Genomic DNA, 21,450 nt, shown 5'->3' on the forward strand with positions numbered 1-21,450 from the left:
TTGTTCTTAGATTCTCAATTTTACGATCCATCCATTGAAATAGTGACTTTTAAAAGAACAAAAATTCAAAAGATGAACAATATCTTTGTCTATTACCCAACTCCATTCTCATTTTTTCTTCTTTTATCACTGCAATTTTTTTATTGGTTATTAAACTTTTCGCTTTATTTTTTGTATGTTTTGAGTATAAAAATATATTTACACTTCTTATTTAGAAAGTTGAGTTGTCAAAGATAGCATATTGAAAAGGAAATCTTTGCAAGAATAAGAATCTGGGCTTCCAACTTATGGGTTCATTTCATTCAACTAATTGGCTTACATACGTCCATAACAATCAGGGGCGAATATGAGTTGAGTTGAGCCAGATTTTCAACTTATTCGAACTCAGTTCATGTATTATACTCGACATAAGTATATATATTATTTTTATTCGATGAAATATATACCTAATTGAAAAAAAATATAAATAGAGTATTATTGTAATTATCTTTAAATATATAATAAATAATTATATTACTATCCTGGATCATGCCAGAAAAATTCACCTTAAACTTGAACTTTAACTCAACCATAAGTTTTATAAAAAAACATTACTCTTATAATATTGAAATCTATTGGGTCTAGGTCTTATGTCCATGCTTAATAACAACACAGGAAAAAAATATTAAGGGTCAAAATAAAATGTATTAGACTTCAAATCTTGCTCGAATTCAATTCGAAAATTTAAAAAAAAACTATAAAACTATTATCCACTTCCTATACGCATATCTATCAATTTAATGGTGTGCACAACGAATCATTTGTGTTTGAATTTTTTTTACGTGAGACTAATGTACCATATTTATTTAAAAATATATTTTAAATGACATTAACTGAACCTGATAGGGTATTTTCATTGTGTTTCTTGGTATGCTTGAAGTCCACAAGTTATCTTCAACATAAAGCCAAGTCTACTACTTATTGGCTATAACTAATGTCCAAATTTAACCCTAAGTTACAATATAAAGAATTGCAAACCAAATTCAAGCTAAATATTCGGTTGAATTTCTAGAGATTATTTTTGTCTTAAAATTAAAACATCTTTTTGTTTTTTATGGTTAAATAAATTCAATTATATTCGAGATCGTCTTAATCATGTTAAATATATACAAATAAAATTCTCTTAAAATTATTATTCTTTTTATTAATAACATTCGAAATAATTCTACTAAAGGACTATCGAGTTTCTCACTTTTTCACACATAAAGTGTTTGTACAGATACCATTACCGAGTTAATCACGAGAAAAAGTAGATAAGGCTAAAGTATATCATGAGTTATTAAATTATACTCAAATGATCATTTTGATCATTATACTTTTAAAAGTTATAAAATAATCACTACAATGTTATAATAATTCTAATTGTTTGATATATTTAGTGGTCATTTCGAAACTATTAGATAAATTTAATGATCATTTTATAACTTTTAAAAGTTCAATTCCTAAAATAAAAAATTAAAAATGATTCATTGACCTCTTATGTACTTTATCCAATTACAATAGGTGCTATCAAGAAAATCCGTAAAAGCCTCTCATAATTCCCTTTTATTAGTAGTATTATTTATTAGGGCAAACTACACAAACGATCACTTATGTTTGAGTATATCTTTGTTTTTCCTATTGAAGTTTTAAAGTAATAAATAGATAACTAACGTTATCAATTTATAACAAATTGATCACTCTATGTTAAGAACCTTTGACGCATGTGATGGAAAGTTAAATTGGACCGTTAACTGCTTCATAGAAGTGAAAACATATTGTTTTTGTTGACTTTTTCCATTATCAGAGACAAAAATCCCATTGCCAACAAGCCCTTTTGAGTTGGAAGTGAAAACATGTGTCAGTGACCATGGGAACTCTAGTGACAATTACAGTTGTTCAACAACTACTCAAAATTGTCAACCTGATTTGTCCAAATTCATCAAGCAACTCCCTTTCCAAGAAAGATAGTTCAACTTTAACAAGAGATGATTCTCTTTACTTTGGATTTCTTTTTTCTGGATTCTATCTATGTTTCCCCTGTTTGAAAAAATTATGTGTTTTCTTTGTTGTATGAAATTTCGTAAATGAAGGAGAACACTGAGGGGTATTTACTGCAAAAGTCTTTGTTGTCTTCATTAGGATCAAAGGTGTGAGTTCAGAACAAGGGTTCCTTAAACTTCTTATTACAACGGGAAGAGCTGCAAAGGGGGATTTTTTGCAAGGAAAGTTGAAGAGGTTTTCCGTTGATGACATTTGGATTTCCACCGTGACGCTCGACATTCAGGTAAGCGGTTAACGGGGTCTAGTTCAGTTTTCCATCACCTTCGTTAATAGTTGTTAATATCAATTGATCAATTTAATACAAATCGATAATATTAGTGATCAATTTGTTATAAATCAATAATATCATTAATTAATTTGTTATTTTTAAAACTTTTAGTTGAAAAAAAATTACTTGAACATTAATGACTATTTTTGTAGTTTACCTTATTTATTATCAGGCAGGAAATTCATTAAGGTACACTCATCTCACATCGATAATCGCGAGGGAAGATACATTTTCCTTTAATGGTTTTCCATCTCAAGGTTTCTGTTCTGTCGAAATCAGGGAATATTCCCCTCAAAGGCTTCAACTTTAATTTAAAAATATTGTATTTATTGTGTAAAAGCTTTAACCTTTACTTTTACAGAAATCCCAGCTTCCAAAATTTCAAGAATTTGTTTCCTTGAAAAGATGGGTTGTTTTAGCAGCAAGCATAAGTTGCCAGATCCTCCTTCAATACCAACGCAGCCAACTAATCACCAACAACAAGAAGTTCAAACCCAGAAAATGTCAATGCCTCAAGTTCCACAAACAAAGCAGCCCAGGCAGTCCCTGCCCTTTGAAGCCTTCACCGGTAAGCACCAGGCCAGTTCTAAAGGAGGAAACAGTGTTGGGGAAGCCATTGGAAGACATCAAGCAATACTATACCCTTGGGAAAGAACTGGGTAAAGGCCAGTTTGGGATAACTTACTTGTGCACCGAGAATTCCACCGGTTCCACTTATGCCTGCAAATCGATATTGAAGAGGAAACTGAGGAGTAAACAAGACAGGGATGATGTAAAGAGGGAAGTCCAGATCATGCAGCATTTGTCTGGTCAGCAATGTATTGTGGAATTCAAGGGTGCTTTTGAGGATAGGCAATCTGTTCATCTTGTGATGGAGCTTTGTGCTGGGGGCGAGCTTTTTGATAGGATTATTGCTCAGGGACATTACTCGGAGAGAGCTGCAGCTGCTATTTTCAGGGTTGTAGTGAATGTGGTTCATATTTGCCATTTCATGGGAGTCATACACCGCGATCTCAAGCCAGAGAATTTCTTGCTATCTAGCAAGGATGAGGGAGCTATGTTGAAGGCAACCGATTTCGGATTGTCCGTCTTTATCGAAGAAGGTTAAATCCCCAATCTTCCCTATGTGAATTGGTTTACTTGTTTTGATTTCTTGGAATGTGCATGTATGTAATTGAAATTTTGATAATTTGCCACATCTAGTGCCATCAGTCTAGTTTCACTATTTTATTGCTTAACTTATGGTATTTGAGATGCACAAATTGCTAAGAAAGTAATTGGCATTAAGATGCATTGATCACTAAACAACCACCTTCTTACACTATTCTATTTTTCTGATCTATTCAAATGATTTTTTGTGTGTCTCAAATGTACTAACTGTTTTATATTCGACTCAGGGAAGGTATATCGTGATATAGTAGGTAGTGCATACTATGTTGCTCCCGAAATTCTGCGACGTAGTTACGGAAAGGAAGTTGACATTTGGAGTGCAGGAGTTATTTTGTATATTCTACTTAGTGGTGTCCCTCCATTTTGGGCTGGTAATAGAAAAGGATCAAGTACCCTGCTACTTTTATTTGTTTTAGAAGTTGTGTCATGTTTGATAACCAACATTGATATATTTTGCTGAAATTGTATTGCAGAAACCGAGAAAGGAATATTTGATACCATTATTGAAGGAAAACTGGATTTTGAAAGTCAACCGTGGCCTTCAATTTCTGATAGTGCCAAAGATCTGGTGAGAAAGATGCTGAACATGGACCCGAAAAAGCGGATTACTTCTGCTCAAGTTCTTGGTATGTACCCTATTTAGTTATTGGATATAGTTCCTAGAGGTATATCGTTGGTTACAAGTCTGACTGCGCTCCGAATTTTGTTGTTTGTCAATTGATTAAGATAGGTTTTAATTATCTTCCGATATATGTTAGTCTGCTTCAGTCCTTAGTGTTTGATTAACATATAATACTGGTATGGTCAGAACATCCTTGGATGAGAGTTGGTGGAGAAGCATCAGACAAGCTAATAGACAGTGCTGTTCTCTCCAGATTGAAGCAGTTCAGGGCAATGAATAAGCTGAAGAAGCTCGCATTGAAGGTATGGTATCAAAACTGCATTCAAAAAGTTTGTTATAATGTACAGTTAAAATTGTAAAATATGTGTGCTACACATGTTGGCCTTTCTTGTTCGATAGCTCTCTAAGCACGACAATTTATGCAGTATGCTTGTATTCTTACCACAGATATCCTGAAATTCTTTATACCTGTGAGTTTTCCTTCGTTTCTTCGTCATTTAAGAATGTTGGTTTATCGGATATATCCTATAGGTTATCGCAGAGAATCTATCTGAAGAAGAGATTAAAGGTCTTAAAGCGATGTTCAAAAACATGGATACAGACAAGAGTGGCACAATCACATATGAAGAACTGAAAGCAGGTTTGGCTCGTCTTGGATCAAAGCTCTCTGAAGCTGAAGTCAAGCAATTAATGGAAGCCGTAAGTAAACTGTTACGACTGGTCGATTTATTTATAGTCGGTTATTGTTTCTTACACTCAAATGGCCTCCTTGGAATTACATTCCAGGCTGATGTAGATGGAAATGGAACGATAGACTATATTGAGTTTATCTCGGCTACAATGAATAGATACAGACTCGAAAAAGACGAACACCTATACAAAGCATTCCAGTATTTTGATAAAGATAACAGTGGGTGAGTTCTGATTTTTCCTGTTTCCATTAACATAGCTGCATTCTTTTACTGATAATGCTAAACTATCCGCATTCAGCATCAAGCAGATAATTTCTACTTTTCTGCTAAAGAACTTATGAAAGTTCTTCTTGTTAAATGATGAAAACACGCATGCAAGCACTACCCTTGATCCTGTAATTCTCCGGGACAAATATATAGACTGCAGCTTGTTTGATATAACTTCATCTCTATGTATATTATTCTCTGCAGGTATATTACAAAGGACGAACTGGAGACTGCTATGAAAGAGTACGGAATGGGTGATGAAGCCAGCATCAGGGCAGTAATCTCTGAAGTTGATACCGATAATGTAAGTTTGCAAATCCAAGGAAACTTCTTATAAGGTTATTACATTACTGGTACTGAAGTTATTTGAATTCAAAAGGATGGAAAAATTAACTACGAGGAGTTCTGCACGATGATGAGAAGTGGAGCACACCAAACTGGAAAGTTTTTCTAGATACCATTAACGGTCCCATTACTGTTCATCACAACAACCGAGTTACGGGAAGACTGAACCGATCTAACAGTGTCAGCAGTAGAGAAATCATAGCAGAAGGTATGGGTTGGATAGAGACTCATAGTCCTGTATAAGTTTCTTCAGGGCCCATAGCTGATAGCTATATCCTTCTTCTAAAAGTGGGTACTTTGAGGGTGTGAATTAGAATTGATTCAAGTTGCAGTATTGCTTGTGTATATTTTCTGAATAAATTATCTCAGTTCCAAGTTCTTTCATTGATTTTTGAACTTTTAAGGTGTTCTTTTCCCTCATTACTCTTTCCATAAACTCTCAACATTGCTTCAGTCTTGCATGAGTTGGTGGTTGCATTGAATGGGGCTGAGTTTATGTGTGGCTCGGAGTCATCCCATTCATCTTCCATAAACTATCATTCGAATCATGATGTTGTGAATTGAGTAAACTAAATTAGAACGATCACCTCCGTAATAGACCTGAAACGTGAACATAAAACACATAGTATCCGAGGATCAAATATCTTAAAATGGCATAAGAGGGAAACATTATGAAACACACTTCACTAGAGAAAAACAAATTGCATCTTACACCACCCCAGGGCCACTTGCAATTTCTTTTTAAATATTTTACCATCAAAGGTGTGTTCATCATGATTATAAAACTCCTTTCTCCTTAAAGCACAGCATTTCTTTACTACACAGCACCCTAAGAAGAATATATCTTAACAAATACTGATTTATCCTTGCTGGCTGTCCTCCTTTCTGGTAAAATACTACTTTGTCCATTTCGGAACCAGTTCAGACTGTGTCTTGTTACTCTTGTAATAAGACCAGACAAGGGCTGATCTGTCTTCTTCACCATGAACTAAAATAATCTGGTTCATGATATATTTGTTTAAATAAGTGGGGGGTTTAGTTTAAAATTAGAAGGATGGTATCCAAGGCTTAAGCTTCATATTCCCCTGACAGAAACTGCATTAGAGACAACCATTAAAGTTAACCTTCCCACGTGAGTTTATTTTTCTATAATATATTTTTGTGTAACCCCACCATTAAGCAAATTACATGCACGTGTGCACACATTTTCTTTATACCTAGGAAAATGAAGTGCTTCCCTGCTCTCTAGTCAAGACAGTAAATTTCCCATATTTTTTTTCATTTTTTTCCAGAAATTATAATCCTTACCTAATATACACATGGTCTACCATTTTACATTTATGTATTCATAATTAGGGTAAAGTAGTTTTATATTATGACCTTCAAGTAAAGCCTTCACCAGTTCAATGTAGTATCCATATCATCAACTTCTGCATAAATCAGAAATTGGATCATCACCTATGTACTCAAACTCAGGTGTGTGTCAGATATGAATATATATTCTACACGAGTTTGGTTAGATTTTTTTTTGAAGTTCTCATGTATTTGGAGAATCCTTGGAGGTCTTATCCCTATAATCTATGTGTCGAATACTTTAAGAAAAATAAAAAGTCTGAGCAACACAGATCATCACAACAGAAGACGGGTGATCTATGATTAAATTTCTTGATATACAAAAACCAGGAAAAAATATAGTTGCGGAGATCTGATTATTTTCCAAGAGTGGTGGGTCAGGTAAAAGGGTAGCCATTGACATTCTCCCACTTCATTTGATCTTTGTCCTCTTATATATATATATATATATATATATATATTATAGCTGTATAGTTTACATTCATAGATCTTTTTTTTGGTTCTATATGTATATAATCTGGTGCATCGGATGCTTAACAACGGGGGCACAACCTTTACTACTCTATAAGAAGACAATGCAACTATTGTTAAATCAAAACTTGCTGTCAAATGAACAAAGAAATGATAAAGTAATAAACGAGGGGACTTGACATATCCTAAGATAGAACCCTAAATGCCATTTTTATTTATGATATTTTGTAGTTTGAGATTAAAAAAAGATGGAAATAAGGAAAAGAAAGTGGACAGATAGAAAGAGATGCACGTGTGGTTGCATGCCACATTGCTCTCACCATCCAAAACTGAAACTCCGAAGGGTAATAAGAATATCTTTCTCTCCCTATAAAGACCAGTTCATTGCCGCCTTCTTACTTCTTACTGCTTCTCCTCATTAACTTTTTCTTTGTTTGGAAGTAAACGAGTTGATTGTTTTCGACTCCGAAAGCGTTTGACTTTGTATTCAAGAGGAAGTTAAGTCTTTCTTCATGTTATTCTAACTTGCTTTTGGATGTGAAAGCGTGTGTTTACCATTTGTTTTTAAGCTTTTATCTGAGGTTTTCGGAGTATTTCGTCGTTTACATTAATGGTGGAAACAGAACTTCAACCCTGCTCGAGCTTGGTTAACGCTTCGGCAATGTGTGCAATAGAGCAAGGAATGAAGGCTGAGAGTACTACTGTAAATTTCATTGCAGAGATTGCAGCTGAACTGCAACGAGAGAGGGCCAAAAATGCAGAGCTGATGGAGAGAATATCATCACTCGAAGCTCAAATACAACAAAGGGACAAGGAATCTCTTATAACAAATGAAAAAGTATTGCTTCACCAATCCATTTTTTTTTCATTTTCTGTTCTATTTTATGTTCTCTAGTGATTTTGATCTCAATAATATGCAACTTTCTCCAAAAGCAAATGTATATTTGCCTTTTACCTCTTCTGTGCTTTGGCTCTTGCTTAAGGCCATGTAGGGGAGCTTCAATGACATTAAAGTCATACATTTTCGGATTAACTTCTTGTTTTTGCCTTGTCAAGTTGTCTTTGATAAATGGTCCGATGGACTTTTCCGGTGAACTTTCCGGTTATCGAAACATGGTATTGTAATTATTAGATTTATCTGTTTTACTTTTCATTTTCAAATGCAAGTCTACATATTTGAAGCAACTAAAGGCATATACTTTCACTCCTTAATGGGTGTCTCTTGTATTACCTCACAGGCCAACTGTCTAGATGCAGCAGGTCGAAGCTTCAAAAGACGGAAAATGGAAGCCGCTGGTCATAGATTCAGAGATGGAAATGGTGTCGAAAGTGAAACAGCTTCTAAGGCGAGAAGCGAAACACCAGAATTGCCTCACATGGATGAAAATCACGAAGACCGGTTAATTAACTGGATGAGCATGGATGAGACCCACTTTTCAGGTTTCGATAAACCGAAAGACGGTGACATTGCCGGAGATCATGAGGAAACAGATGACAGTGATGACGAAGATGAATCTTATGAAGAGGATGATTCCAATATTGTCTATAAAGATAGGGAGAGTGAAGAGAATCAAAGTACTTGTGAAGACGAGCCTCGTACGGAAGGTAAAGGCCATGGAATGCATATATCTTGCCTCCCAAGTTGTTCCAGTGGTCCGAGTGAGCTGACATTGGCAAACACCAGCCGGTTAATGAAAGAAAATCGAGAAAAGGACTACAAACTACAGGACATACAAGTACCTTTAACCCGAAGCAATCTGAAGGATATACAAGTACCTGCAGATATGCCACCTTCAGGAGAAGAGCCTTGTCAAATGGTATCACCCGGAAAGGCATTATGGAATAAGAAACCTCTGAAAGTCCCCTTCTGTCCAAAAGAAGTAAAGAAAATACTCGAATCGGATGCACTTTTATCGAAAAATGCTCAGTCACACACCATAAGGAAGATCATTGTTTTTGCATCCCTTGGCATAAGGCATGGATGTGAAGACATGTTCGAGCTAGACTTCAATCACTTCAGCATTTTAAGGAAGGGGGATCCATATGTGTCTCCAAAGAATCCGGGGGTAAGCAGCTTAGTTTTCTAATGTTCGTGGATTTTATTCTGCTTGTTTGCTAATTGCTTTGGACATATAAGTTCTAGCTGTAGTTTAATGGTGCGAAAAAAAACTAAACTGATATTGCAGGAGCATGTCTTGTACGAGAATCCTGGCATCCAGAGGAAGGTTTTCTATCCGAATCTATGGAATCCAACGCTATGCCCTGTTCGAATACTTGAGGAAGAGAAGACTATGCGTCCTTCCGATCCTAGCTGTCCATCATGCCTATTTTTATGCATCAAGTATGGTGGAAGGACAAGAAATCTCCCTCAAAATGAGTGAGTGCCCGATAACTGCCTCGTGAACGTTTTTTTTATCGACGCCATAGTTTTATAGAGCTTATACCTCTTCAGTCTAATGATCTAGCAACATTTTCGGGCTGCATTTTTCCAGATATGTCAGGCAGCAAATGGGAAGAAATAAACTGAAGTCTTTTGGACCTATCATGTGCCAAATAGCAATGCTAGTCCATATTCGCAGTGGGAGCTTCTTCTTCAAGGCCTTGGGCATCACACTTCTCTTCATGGCAGGTTTCCCCGACGATCTTGTTCAACGAGAAACAAAATATAGGAACTTAGACTTGCTGCAGAAGTATTATAGGTAAGAACCGGATTTGGTTGCACTTTGCCACCGCTGTGATGTCTCAGCTTAGCAACTAATCTGGTTTAGTATTTCACTTAATATTCAACCTTCGTATTACAGGACCGACAAGGAGGCTGAAGGTGAAGAGTTGTTTCTTTCACATTCCAACACTGTAAGATCGCAATTCCCGAATCTAATCGTTCTACATTTCGTTTATTTATCAAGGATTTCCGTTTCCTTCTCTGGTGTCACCATTTTAATGCATACCATGTTGTCAATGGAAAAACATAATATGATTCTGGATGTAGATTGGATATGACCTATGAGTTATGTCTACATTTGTATGCTTTCATTGGTTATAAAACGGAACGGTACGGATACAATGCTGTAATGGTGATATGATCTCATCTTGAATTTGTTGTCGATTGTCGTTTCCCTTGAAAGATGGTTTTCTTTATGCTAATTATTTTGCTTTTCAGCAGGCTAGTCCTAGCTCAGAGCCATTAACTTCAAAGACTACCTCAACAAAACCAAAAGGAAGAAGGCAGACAAACTCCAGCAGCAAGTCTCACGACTTACCGAAAGCCTCGTATCAACAATCAGTACCGTCGAGTACAGCACACCCTACTCAGTTCGGCCTCATGGGATACACCTCAGTTCAAACTCACGCAATGGCAGCATTTCAGACCGCACCATCCCAGGCACCAGCTGATACTTCACGAGTCTCGAGCACGACGATGAAGAGTCTTGGTAACAATATCTCCTACCATAACCAAACCCCATATCACTTGTTCCCACCACAATCTGTAAACAGTTTCATTCCTATGGTATTTTGGCCTCCACCAAATGTCTTCCCTTCCTGTCCTTATCCTACTACATACGGTTATCGATCCTTTCCGACTAATCCAAATTACGTCTCCATCCATCCACGGCCTTATTATAATCACCCTTCCTCCAGTTGCTTCACTCCCAAGTTAACAGAAGGTAGTAGGAAGAATGGTTAAGCACCCTCGGAACGTTATAGTAACTCGGATAGCAGCAGTTCGAGCAGTACAGAGGAATCGAAAGACTGCAGATAGTGGATCAGATATGCATATACAATTTGATAAATTTAATGATCATTTTGTAAGTTTTAAAAGTTTCATGACTAAATAATCATTAGAGCATAGTTCAGTGACCTCTAGTATACTTTATTTTTTTAATTCAGACCCCAAAATTCAATCCCAGTCCTATAATAAGACCAAATTGTGGATTTGGTGCATGTACTATGCATAAATTTCAAGATTTGGTCATCACACACTTTAATTTAATATAAAGTGATCCATTTATTTTTTTTAATATCATTAATTAGTGCAAACAGCTAACCCTGCAAACTATTTCATTAAAAGTAGGGTAAACTACGGCATTAGTACCTAAACTTTAACCTTTGATCCAATTTAGTATCTGCACTTTCAATTATTTTAAAGTCATACCTAACGTTTAATTTTTGTTTCAATTTAGTATCCCGCCGGTAGAGCTGATGTGATGTTTTTAATTATTATTTATATATTATTTAATTAGTTTTAATCAACTAATAACACCTTAGAACAAAAGCCAACACAAAATACCCCCCAAAGGAGGGCTTTACAGGTGCGAACGTGTATGTTGGGAGGGTGAAAGAGGCGCTCAACCATCTGAGCTACAGCAGACCATTAACTGACAAAGCATATATTTAACATATACTAAAATATCACTATAAAATATCAAAATTATTATTTAACTTATAAAAATTTAAATTTAAATTTAAAATTCAAATTAAATAGTTTATCATTTATAAATAAGAAAATAATTAAATAAATATTTAAAATTATTATTTTTATTTTTTTATTTGATTAAATAATTATGAAAAATATTAAATTAAAATTTATATTCTATCCTTAATTTTTTTAAATAATTATTTATGTTTATTTTCATAAATGATTATAAATTAGAAGTTAGTATTTAAATTTTAATAATTTAAAAATATAAATATTTTTAAATTGTATATTTATATTTTAAATAATTTAATTTTAAACTACTTATAATATAATCCATATGTTTTTTAAAATAAACTAATATTGATTTTACAAAATATATAAATAATTATTTAACTATCTTAAATTAAAATAAAATTATTTAATTTTAAATTAAAATAAGTTAAATAATAATTTTGATCTTTAATAAATTAATTCTTAATATGATTTAATGATTAAATGATTGAATATTTTGGGAGATATCATAAGTTTGAATCATATATCTAACAATTTTGTTTCATTTTATAGTGACAGCTTAATATAAGTTAAATATATACTTTGGCATTTAAAAACCAATGTTCTGCCCCAACATAGATGGTTGAGCGCCTCCCCTCCCCCAAGTAGACCACCTTATTAGTTGGATAAAATTGATTAAATAATAATTAAAAAATAGTTAGCTATGCCATTTAATTTTTAATGGTTGATACTAAATTGAAACAAAAATTAAACGTTAGGTATGATTTTTAATTAGAAGTTCATGTACTAAATCGAATCAAAAGTTAAAGTTTAGGTACTAATGGCGTAGTTTACCCTTAAAAGTATGATGGAATTCCCCGCATACTATTGACTCCTTTTGTTGCACAAATAATAACGGTCTTGTCTCCACTTTTTGGAGAAGAAATGAAGAAGAATAAAAAATATAATATTGCAATGGAGCAGAGGAAAATAGGGGAAGACCTTGACTTTCCATATGAGGGTTCAGAAAAATAAAAAGTTGGAACAGCTTTCAACAACATGGCTGAAAAGAAACAAGAAAGATGAAGCTTTTTTATGGAAGGGAAACTGAGTAATAGACTTTGAAAAACTAAAGAAAAATTGAAGGTATTTGAGTGGTGAAGATAGAGGAGGATTTGAGATTTGTTAGTAAACTCCAAGATTGAAAGTTTTAATGATCGATGCTGTTGGGTTTGGGGTGCAGATATTGGCAAAACTTTCGAGATAATATTTTGGAAAAAATTAATTCACGAGATAAAACACTCCCAAGATTAATTGCTCAAATAAGGTGAAATTCACAGTGTTGACCGTAGGTCGCAATGTCTTCCCGGCGAGCTACAAGAGATTGCATGTGCCATGCACGTCCCAACACGCTGGGCATCCGAGACCATCCAAAAGCATCCGAGAGCATCCGAGGCCATCCGACCGAGGCCATCCGAACGAACTATGCGAGGGCAACCGAGCGAGCTATGCGAGGGAATCCGAGGGCAACCGAGCGATGGTAGGTCGCCCGGAGGGCATGGCGACCTACCCTCGCTCGGTTACCCTCGGATTCCCTCGCATAGCTCGCTCGGTTGCCCTCGCATAGCTCGTTCGGATGGCCTCGGTCGGATGGCCTCGGATGCTCTCGGATGGCCTTGGATGCTTTCGGATGGCCTCGGATGCCCAGCGTGTTGGGACGTGCATGGAACATGCAATCTCTTGTAGGTCGCCGGGAAGACATGGCGACCTAGTAGGTCGTCCGGAAGGCATGGCGACCTACGGCCACTGTGGATTTTACCCTATTTGAGCAATTAATTTTGGGAGTGCATTAGCTCGTGAATTAATTTCTTTCAAAACATTATCTCGAAAGTTTTGCCGCAGATATTAGGAGAGGAAGAGAAATGGTGAAGATATTTTAAGTAGCCACGCTGGAGAAGATGAATAGAGTGATGGATAATAAAAAAATATTAATAAAATATTAGCCGATTAAAATATTAATAAAACTTGTTATGTCATAACGAAGTTTAGAAAAAACGACCGAGTGAAAAAAAAATTCGATAGATAAAGTTTAGTGAGTAAATTGATAAAAATTAAAGTAAAGTTAATTAAATAGGATAAAGAATAAAGATCAGTTATCAAATGTGTAATTTATCATTTTTTAATTTGAAAAAAAAAAACATAAGAGGCCACGGCATGAATACATAATGCGAGGAAACGACGTCGTCGTATCTGCCCTCGGTTGAGAGAGTTGCACATGTTTCTGCCGTTTCGCGCCCTACATTCCCAAATTCCTCCTCAGCAAGCCGACTCAATTCGCTGGTACGACCACGATTCTCTTACATTATTTTGAATGATTTCGTTTTTAATTCTCGTGTTTTAAAGTATTTCAGTTGAATATTTCGATGTCTTCAATATTATAAACCAATTTTTATCTAATTCTCTCTGGATCAATGTTTGTTTTTACAATGCAGCGGAATTAGGATTTAAAAATCGATAGATTTCATCTCAACCCATTAAATTTATGGGTCAAAGCTTTCAACTTGTTGATTTTCGCACTTGCGATCATATAATTTGATGAATGCTATTTGCAATCAGTTTAAGTTAGTTGTTCTCTTCTTCCGCGTGCTGATTCAAATCTTTGATCTGGGGTTAATTGTTGTGTAAAAATATCATCTTTTTATAGTCTAGGTTTGGGCGTAATCATTCATTGCTGTTTGGTTCTGTTATGTGCTTTCGGTGTAGTGAAATTTATTCAAAATGGCTTCATGTGAGGATGTGCAAACTAGTGAAGTTGAGAGTCAAGATCAGCAAAATGTTAATGTTGTGAGAAGTGGTCACTCAAAATCTGATGATGGTGTGGAGGAGGCGGAGGAAGGAGTGGAAGATGGTGAGGATGAGGAAGAAGATGTGGATTTCAATCCCTTTCTGAAGGAAACACCTTCTCTGGAGGCTTCTTCTAGTTTGTGCTCTGAAATCGAGGGTTTGGATGGTGATACAATTGATAGTAGAATAAATACTCATGTTACTACAGATATTAGTTCATCGAAGGTTAATACTAAGTTGCAAAACTCTGATGTTGGAGATTCTGAGCACTGCGTCGAGGAAATTGTGATGCAAAGTACTGCCTCCCCTGAATTGGAAAGAGGAGAGGAACGTCAATTGAGCAGTAGTGTAAAGAAAAGTACGGCTGGAGACTCGAGTAATTCTACACATTCCCCGAAGATGATGATGCATTTGAATGACGATGAAGATGATGCTATCTGCAGGCGTACTAGGGCTCGTTATTCACTTGCCGGTTTCACTCTTGATGAACTTGAGGCCTTTCTTCAGGAAACAGATGATGAGGATGATGTTCAAAATGTTAATGATGAAGAGGAGTATAGGAAATTTCTTGCAGCTGTATTGCAAGATGGGGATGGTGATCACCTGTCAACTCAGGTTAATGAAAATGTAGATGATGAAGATGAGGAAAATGATGCCGATTTTGAAGTAGAACTTGAGGAGGCACTTGAGAGTGATTACGAGGAAGCTACATTGGAGAAGACACAAGCAGAGGAAAATCAAAGAGCTGGGCAACGGCCAGAAACAAGGCAAAATAGATGGCAAAAAGCCTCAGCTCAGTATGACAAAAAGCTTTCGGAGCAGACTAAGAGACCATTGCGCCCCCTGTTACCAATTTTGCCTAATGGACCTATTACACCCACACCTACTCTTAATGGGAAAGCTTGGATGCTCGAGGCTTATAAGAGTTCTGTATCCTCTGCACCAGTAGATGGTTTCATCAATGGGTTCACTCCTTATCAGATAGGCCAGTTGCATTGCTTGATACATGAGCATGTGCAGCTTCTTATTCAAATATTTTCTCTTTGTGTGCTTGACCATTCCTGGCAGCACATTGCATCTCAAATTCAGGAACTGATTATTGAGATGCTTCAAAAACGAGATGAAGCTATAGCTTGTAAAAGAAAACCATATCCTGATACTTGCTTCAAGGCTCCATATGCCTCTTCATCAGTGCGAAATGAGGTCCCACTTTTGTTTCCCACACAGAACACCCCTAAAACATCTACATTTAATGCTAATGCGGTCTGCTCTTCCAAAGATACACAGATGCTTGATGCTCAAAGTGTTTCTAGTCCTGGAAGAAGATATGAATATTTTTCTAATGGGCAGTTGTGCTCTTCCTGGGTGCCTTCTTTAACCAGCCCTGTATTATCCACTCTTGATGTTGCTCCATTTAATTTAGTTGGAAGATACATGGATGATGTATATTCTGGTATGCCTAAATTTATTTTCCCCCTTTTTTGTTTTGCTTGGTATGCATATCAATGGGATTTGACAATTTTCAATTATTTGACAGCTGTCCAGGAGCGTCGGCAACGTCAATTGGAGAATGGTTGTACTACACAATATGAAAAGGCACCTCTGTTCCCTCTTCCTTGTTCTCCATCCATGACGGAAGCTAATAATGAAGCATCAAGAAGCAGTGCTCTACCGCCTGGCTGTATAGCACCATCATCAGCCTGTCAGCCGCCAGCTAAGAAGACATTGGCTGCTACACTTGTTGAGAAAACAAAAATGCAGTCAGTTGCCTTTGTCCCCAAGGAAATAGCGAAGTTAGCACAGAGGTTTTTTCCGTTGTTCAATCCAGCATTATTTCCACATAAGCCACCTCCTGTTGCAGTTGCAAATCGGGTTCTTTTCACTGATGCAGAGGATGAGTGAGTTGCATGCTTCCCTGTTCTTTTGTTGCTTGATTGTCTTGACTCTTTGTTAAGCATTCATGTTAATGAAACTTAAACATTTATTTAAACAAAGATTGTGAAGGCCCATTATTTTTATATTTGAGATTTTTATGCAGATTATTGGCTTTGGGTTTGATGGAATACAATACAGATTGGAAAGCAATTCAGCAACGTTTTCTTCCTTGCAAATCAAAGCATCAGGTAACTTATATCCTTATCTTTCTGCAACACTATCCAAGTATTCTTCGTGATCGGACTCTAAGCTCTTATTTCATTTTACGCATTTACTTTCTTCAGATTTTTGTTAGGCAAAAAAATCGTTGCTCATCTAAAGCGCCAGAGAATCCCATAAAGGTATCTGCCCATCTTTCGCAAATCAAAGATGAACACATCTACCTTTTGATATCTACTTGAGTTAAGTTTTATCTTTTTATTCATCAATGAATGGTATAAATTAATTATGATGCCTCTCATCCTTCACTTTTTCTGTATCTGCCTGGTTATATTCCAATTAAGCACCATGGTTCTCAAATATTTTAATTTTCATATTTTATTGTAAAATGGACCTAAACGAATCTGGGTGACCTTTTTTCTGCTCCATAGAGCATCATGTTTGTTTTGATGGTTGAAAGAACTTTATGGTCTTGGAATTCTAATTTTAATGGTTAGAACTGAACCACAGTGGGTATCCAAAGTAGTGATGTGATTGATTATTAGGTTATATCAAGAGGTGGTCTTTGGATTAAATTGTTCTACTTGAAAATTTACATCCTAGGAGATAACTTCATTATAGTTACTTGATTGCTGACCTCTTTACTATTTATTTGCAAGATTTTATGTAAAATAAACATTTTGGTACTTTGTGCAGGCAGTCCGGAGAATGAAAACATCTCCTTTGACTGCAGAAGAGATACAAGGTATTCATGAGGTAATCTCTTAATTGTTGTGTACGATTTATGTCTTGTCATCCTTTGGTATGGTCTTGTAATTCCAAGTATGATTTCAACATTTGTAGGGGCTCAAGGTTTTCAAACTTGACTGGATGTCTGTCTGGAAATTTATAGTTCCACACAGGGATCCATCCTTGCTTCCCCGGCAGTGGCGCATAGCTCTTGGAACTCAGAAGTCGTATAAACAAGATGCCGCCAAAAAAGAGAAGCGCCGAATAAATGAATCAGAAAGAAGAAAGCGTAAAGCTGCCAATTCGAGTAATTGGCAACATGCATTTGGTAAAGAGGTTTGTTACCAATTTGAAGTTGGAAACACCCCATTTTCTTCTCATTTTCACCTTTTATTGCGTTCACTGTATATAACCTCTGAAACATGAATGATAGAAAATCTGAATATTTGGTAAATAGTTGTACCAATGTATTTATGTCCATTAGGACTTGAGCTTCAAAATTGCTGGTCTCTTTGTTGCTTGGCTAAAGCTTGATCTTTAATCATCTAATTGAGTGTATCACATTTTGCAGATTAGGATAACACTTTCAGAACATAAAGCAAAGATTCTAAAATGTTCAGAAAATTGTAATTAATAATCGACCTGCATTTTGCAATCAATGTTCTTGCAGTGTTCTTGTTTCTAGTTCATTTATTAACTTAATAAACGATACAGTTTGAGTCAGCTTGGATCTGTGATACTTTTTTTGGGGGGGGGGCAAATGTTCTTTTATGAGATGATTGACTTGCTTTCCTTGACTGTAGGACTGTCGATATACTGGTGTAGAGAATTGCAGTGTAGATAATGCAGAGGAGTCTTATGTTCATGAAGGATTTTTAGCCGATTGGAGGCCAGGTATTACAAAGCTCTTCTCATCTGAAAGTCCTTCCTTGATCGTTGGAGACAAGAACCCGCCTAATGATGTGCCTACAGAAGAGGGTGCAAATGTCAGAGAACAACCCAATAACTATAGGTCTGCAGTCACTCGGCCATTGACAGGCCTAAATCAGGGATCTCAGCATGCATTGAATCATTCCCAGCATCCTTACACCTTTCCTCACCGTGCATCTAATGCATTGCAACCAACACACCCTGTTCCTACTATGATATCAAATACCTCCAAAACTCAGATATATTTACGGCCATATCGATCTCGCAAATCCAACAATCTACGGTTAGTGAAATTGGCACCAGATTTGCCCCCAGTGAATCTACCACCATCTGTTCGTATAATCCCAGAATCGGCTCTGAAATTCAATCAATGTGGAGCATACACCAAGGTTTCTGCTACTGGAGCTGGTGGTGTTGATGTTGGAATGGGGAATATAGTTTCTCCATTTTCAGGGTTTGCTAAGTCATTGGTGAATAAAAGTGATAAAAGCAATCCAATGAGGGAGAATGTCACAAATTCAAGCTCAGAAGAATCAAGGTTTGTCAAGGACAAAAATGTTGCAGAAGAAAGATGTACTCGCACAGATCTTCAGATGCATCCATTGCTATTCCAGACCCCTGAAGATGGACAACTTCCATATTATCCAATGAATTGTGGAGCTGGTACATCCAGTTCTTTCAGTTTGTTCTCTGGGAACCAGCCCCATCTAAATCTAAGTCTCTTTTACAATCCACAGCAAGCTAACAGCGCTGATGATAATTTGACCAAATCTTTGAGAATGAAGGAATCTGTTTCAGCACCATATGGAATTGATTTCCACCCGCTCCTGCAAAGAACTGATGAAGCAAATAGTGAACTAGTGACTGCATGCTCCATCGCATCAACATCTTCTGGTTTGGATGGCAAAATCTGCTACACCCACTCCTTTGGATGCTGTCCAGATGAGGCCAGTGGTCCATTGCAGCACGTTTGTTACCAGATCTAGACCCTCTAGTCCAATTGAGAAAGCTAACGAACTAGATTTGGAGATCCATCTCAGTTCTTCTACAAAAGAAAATGCAGCATTAAGCAGGGGTGTGACTGCACATCCTACAAATTCATCAGTTAGGTTACTGAATTCTCAAAATGCAACAGAAACACCCGACGCTTTTCATTCATCAGGCAACAACTTTGTTTTAGGTGGCTGCTCATCAACTGTATCAAGCAAAATCATTGGCCGATACATTGATGATGCAAGTAACCAGTCTCATCCAGAGATTGTGATGGAACAGGAAGAGTTAAGCGACTCTGATGAAGAGGTTGAGGAAAATGTGGAGTTTGAGTGTGAAGAAATGGCTGATTCTGAGGGAGAAGAAGGTTCAGGCTGCGAGCAAGTTTCTGGGATGCAAGATAAGGTATCTCTCCTCTTTCTTGTTATCCTGCTCTTTTCCCATTGCAACATGAGCATGCTTTCATATTGTTTGTGCTGTTCTCTAGCCCTTGTTTCGCAATTCCTACTTTATTGCTTTTTGTAGGATGCTCAATGTTCCATGACACGAGAAATTGTGACGGATGAAGATTGTAATGATCAACAATGGGAATTAAGTATCCATGGCAACTCAGAAAACAATGTTTGTGGTCTTGAAAGGGAAACTCCGTCTTTTTTGCAGATGGATTTAACAGGCCCAAAGAAGGATAAAAGCAGTTCCTGGTTGAGCTTAGATGCATCTGCATCAGACCGTACTTCACGTGCAAAATCAAAGAATGAAGCGCGTACGATCAGCAAATGTCCTCTTAAAACTTCAGCTTCACATCGACCTTCAAAGCAGGAAACACCAAGCACAAGAAAAGTTGCACCACAGGAGCATGCTGTCGATATGGCAGAACAACTCGGCTTGGGTCCTCTATCAGTTCCAACATTAAGGAAACCAAGAAAACGCGCATGCCAGACTAATAAAACCGCAACTGATGGTACGAGTTTAGGGAACTCAAAAAATGATGCTGAAGACATTGGTTAGTTAAACTAACACTCATTGCCGGTGATGGTGATCGAGTTGTTTATACCCAGGATGCTGCCAACCCATTTACAAACTGAGAAAGGCCTGTCAAAAAAAAAAAGAGAAATGGTTGATCCCTTCCTCTGCAGGTTTATGGTATTGTTTTCGTATGCCAGCTTTCAGGTTCGTAAAGAGAGCCCTCAACCAAGATTTCGCGTCGCCAGTGTCTTTATTCTTGCTGTAAATCGTAAATAGTAATCTATCGTGCGATGGATGGGCAAACCAGGTGCCCAGAAATTTTTTGCTTTGTATTGGTTTTGACAAATCATCAAATTCATGTAACTGGAATGGACTAAACCGTATCGATTTTTCCAACCGGTTAAAAATCAAAATAGACTTAATTGAATTGATTCAACCTCTGCAAACTTCGAATTCTCCATTTCCATTTGGTTGAAGACCTTCATCACAGGCACCAAGGAAACACGGGTAGGGGCTAAATGTTAGTTGAAAATGACGGTGACATCAACTAGTAAGATATTCCCTTGAAATCGCACCAAGCTGCTTTCTAGATTCTAGAAAACCATGGCCATGCATTCAAGTTGAGCTGCAAAATACCAACACTTAGATTTAGCCACATCTGATAGGCCTAGGGATGGGCATGGGTTGGGTTTCGGCCGACCTGACTCGACTCGAAATTTTTACATCCTCTACCCGAACCCGACCCGAAACATATATACCCCCGATCAGAACTCGACCTGACCCGAAATAATAAAAATATTATTTTTTATTCAATAAAAATAGGGATTTAATTGAAAAAAATAATATATAGAGGGATATTATTATATTTATTCATATATATATAAGGCAAAATTATATTATTTTTCAGGTCGGATATTTTTCACCATAAACACAAATCCTACCCGATCCGAACATCGTCTTTAAAAAATCTGATCCGACCCGACTCAAAATTAAAAAAAAAATCGATCCGATCGAGTCTGAATCCATTGTGTTCGAGTCCCATGCCCATCCCAAGACAGGCCCCACCGGGATGTAATGTCGAAAAACAACGAATCATCAAATTGCTTCCCCAGAAAATCTACACCTGTCGGTATCCGTTTTAATTTGCACCCATGTGCTTGTATTCTTCAGACTTTTGAAGTTTCATCTTGCTTATAACTTTCAAAATGCTCATATGCTA

At 36.7% G+C, this 21,450-nt stretch overlaps 3 protein-coding genes across 3 annotated transcripts; all 3 read left to right on the plus strand.

Annotated features, from left to right (window-relative positions):
- Window positions 1–2,637: 2,637 nt before the first annotated feature.
- On the plus strand, window positions 2,638–5,842 carry LOC120191217 (calcium-dependent protein kinase 21-like). The gene is given in 9 exon segments (XM_039194191.1): window positions 2,638–2,901; window positions 2,903–3,453; window positions 3,748–3,891; window positions 3,994–4,146; window positions 4,329–4,444; window positions 4,674–4,841; window positions 4,929–5,056; window positions 5,306–5,405; window positions 5,481–5,842. Coding segments are annotated over 9 exon segments (1,581 nt in total). The 5' UTR covers window positions 2,638–2,755; the 3' UTR covers window positions 5,556–5,842.
- Window positions 5,843–7,874: 2,032 nt separating this feature from the next.
- Window positions 7,875–9,973, plus strand: LOC120190568. Its single transcript, XM_039193624.1, has 4 exons — window positions 7,875–8,108; window positions 8,509–9,336; window positions 9,457–9,647; window positions 9,763–9,973. Exons 1-4 carry the CDS (start codon window positions 7,881–7,883, stop codon window positions 9,971–9,973), a joined length of 1,458 nt encoding a protein of 485 aa, XP_039049555.1. The 5' UTR covers window positions 7,875–7,880.
- A 3,935-nt stretch (window positions 9,974–13,908) lies between these two features.
- LOC120191225 lies at window positions 13,909–20,667 on the plus strand. Its single transcript, XM_039194203.1, is given in 11 exon segments — window positions 13,909–14,018; window positions 14,442–15,975; window positions 16,060–16,420; window positions 16,561–16,645; window positions 16,742–16,798; window positions 17,313–17,372; window positions 17,460–17,681; window positions 18,149–19,243; window positions 19,245–19,670; window positions 19,791–20,355; window positions 20,462–20,667. Coding segments are annotated over 9 exon segments (4,308 nt in total). The 5' UTR covers window positions 13,909–14,018; window positions 14,442–14,456; the 3' UTR covers window positions 20,274–20,355; window positions 20,462–20,667.
- The last annotated feature ends 783 nt before the right edge of the window (window positions 20,668–21,450 follow it).

The sequence above is a fragment of the Hibiscus syriacus genome, unplaced genomic scaffold, assembly GCF_006381635.1.
Source record: "Hibiscus syriacus cultivar Baekdansim isolate YM2019G1 unplaced genomic scaffold, ASM638163v2 tig00004111_pilon, whole genome shotgun sequence".
Taxonomy (NCBI): Eukaryota; Viridiplantae; Streptophyta; class Magnoliopsida; order Malvales; family Malvaceae; genus Hibiscus; species Hibiscus syriacus.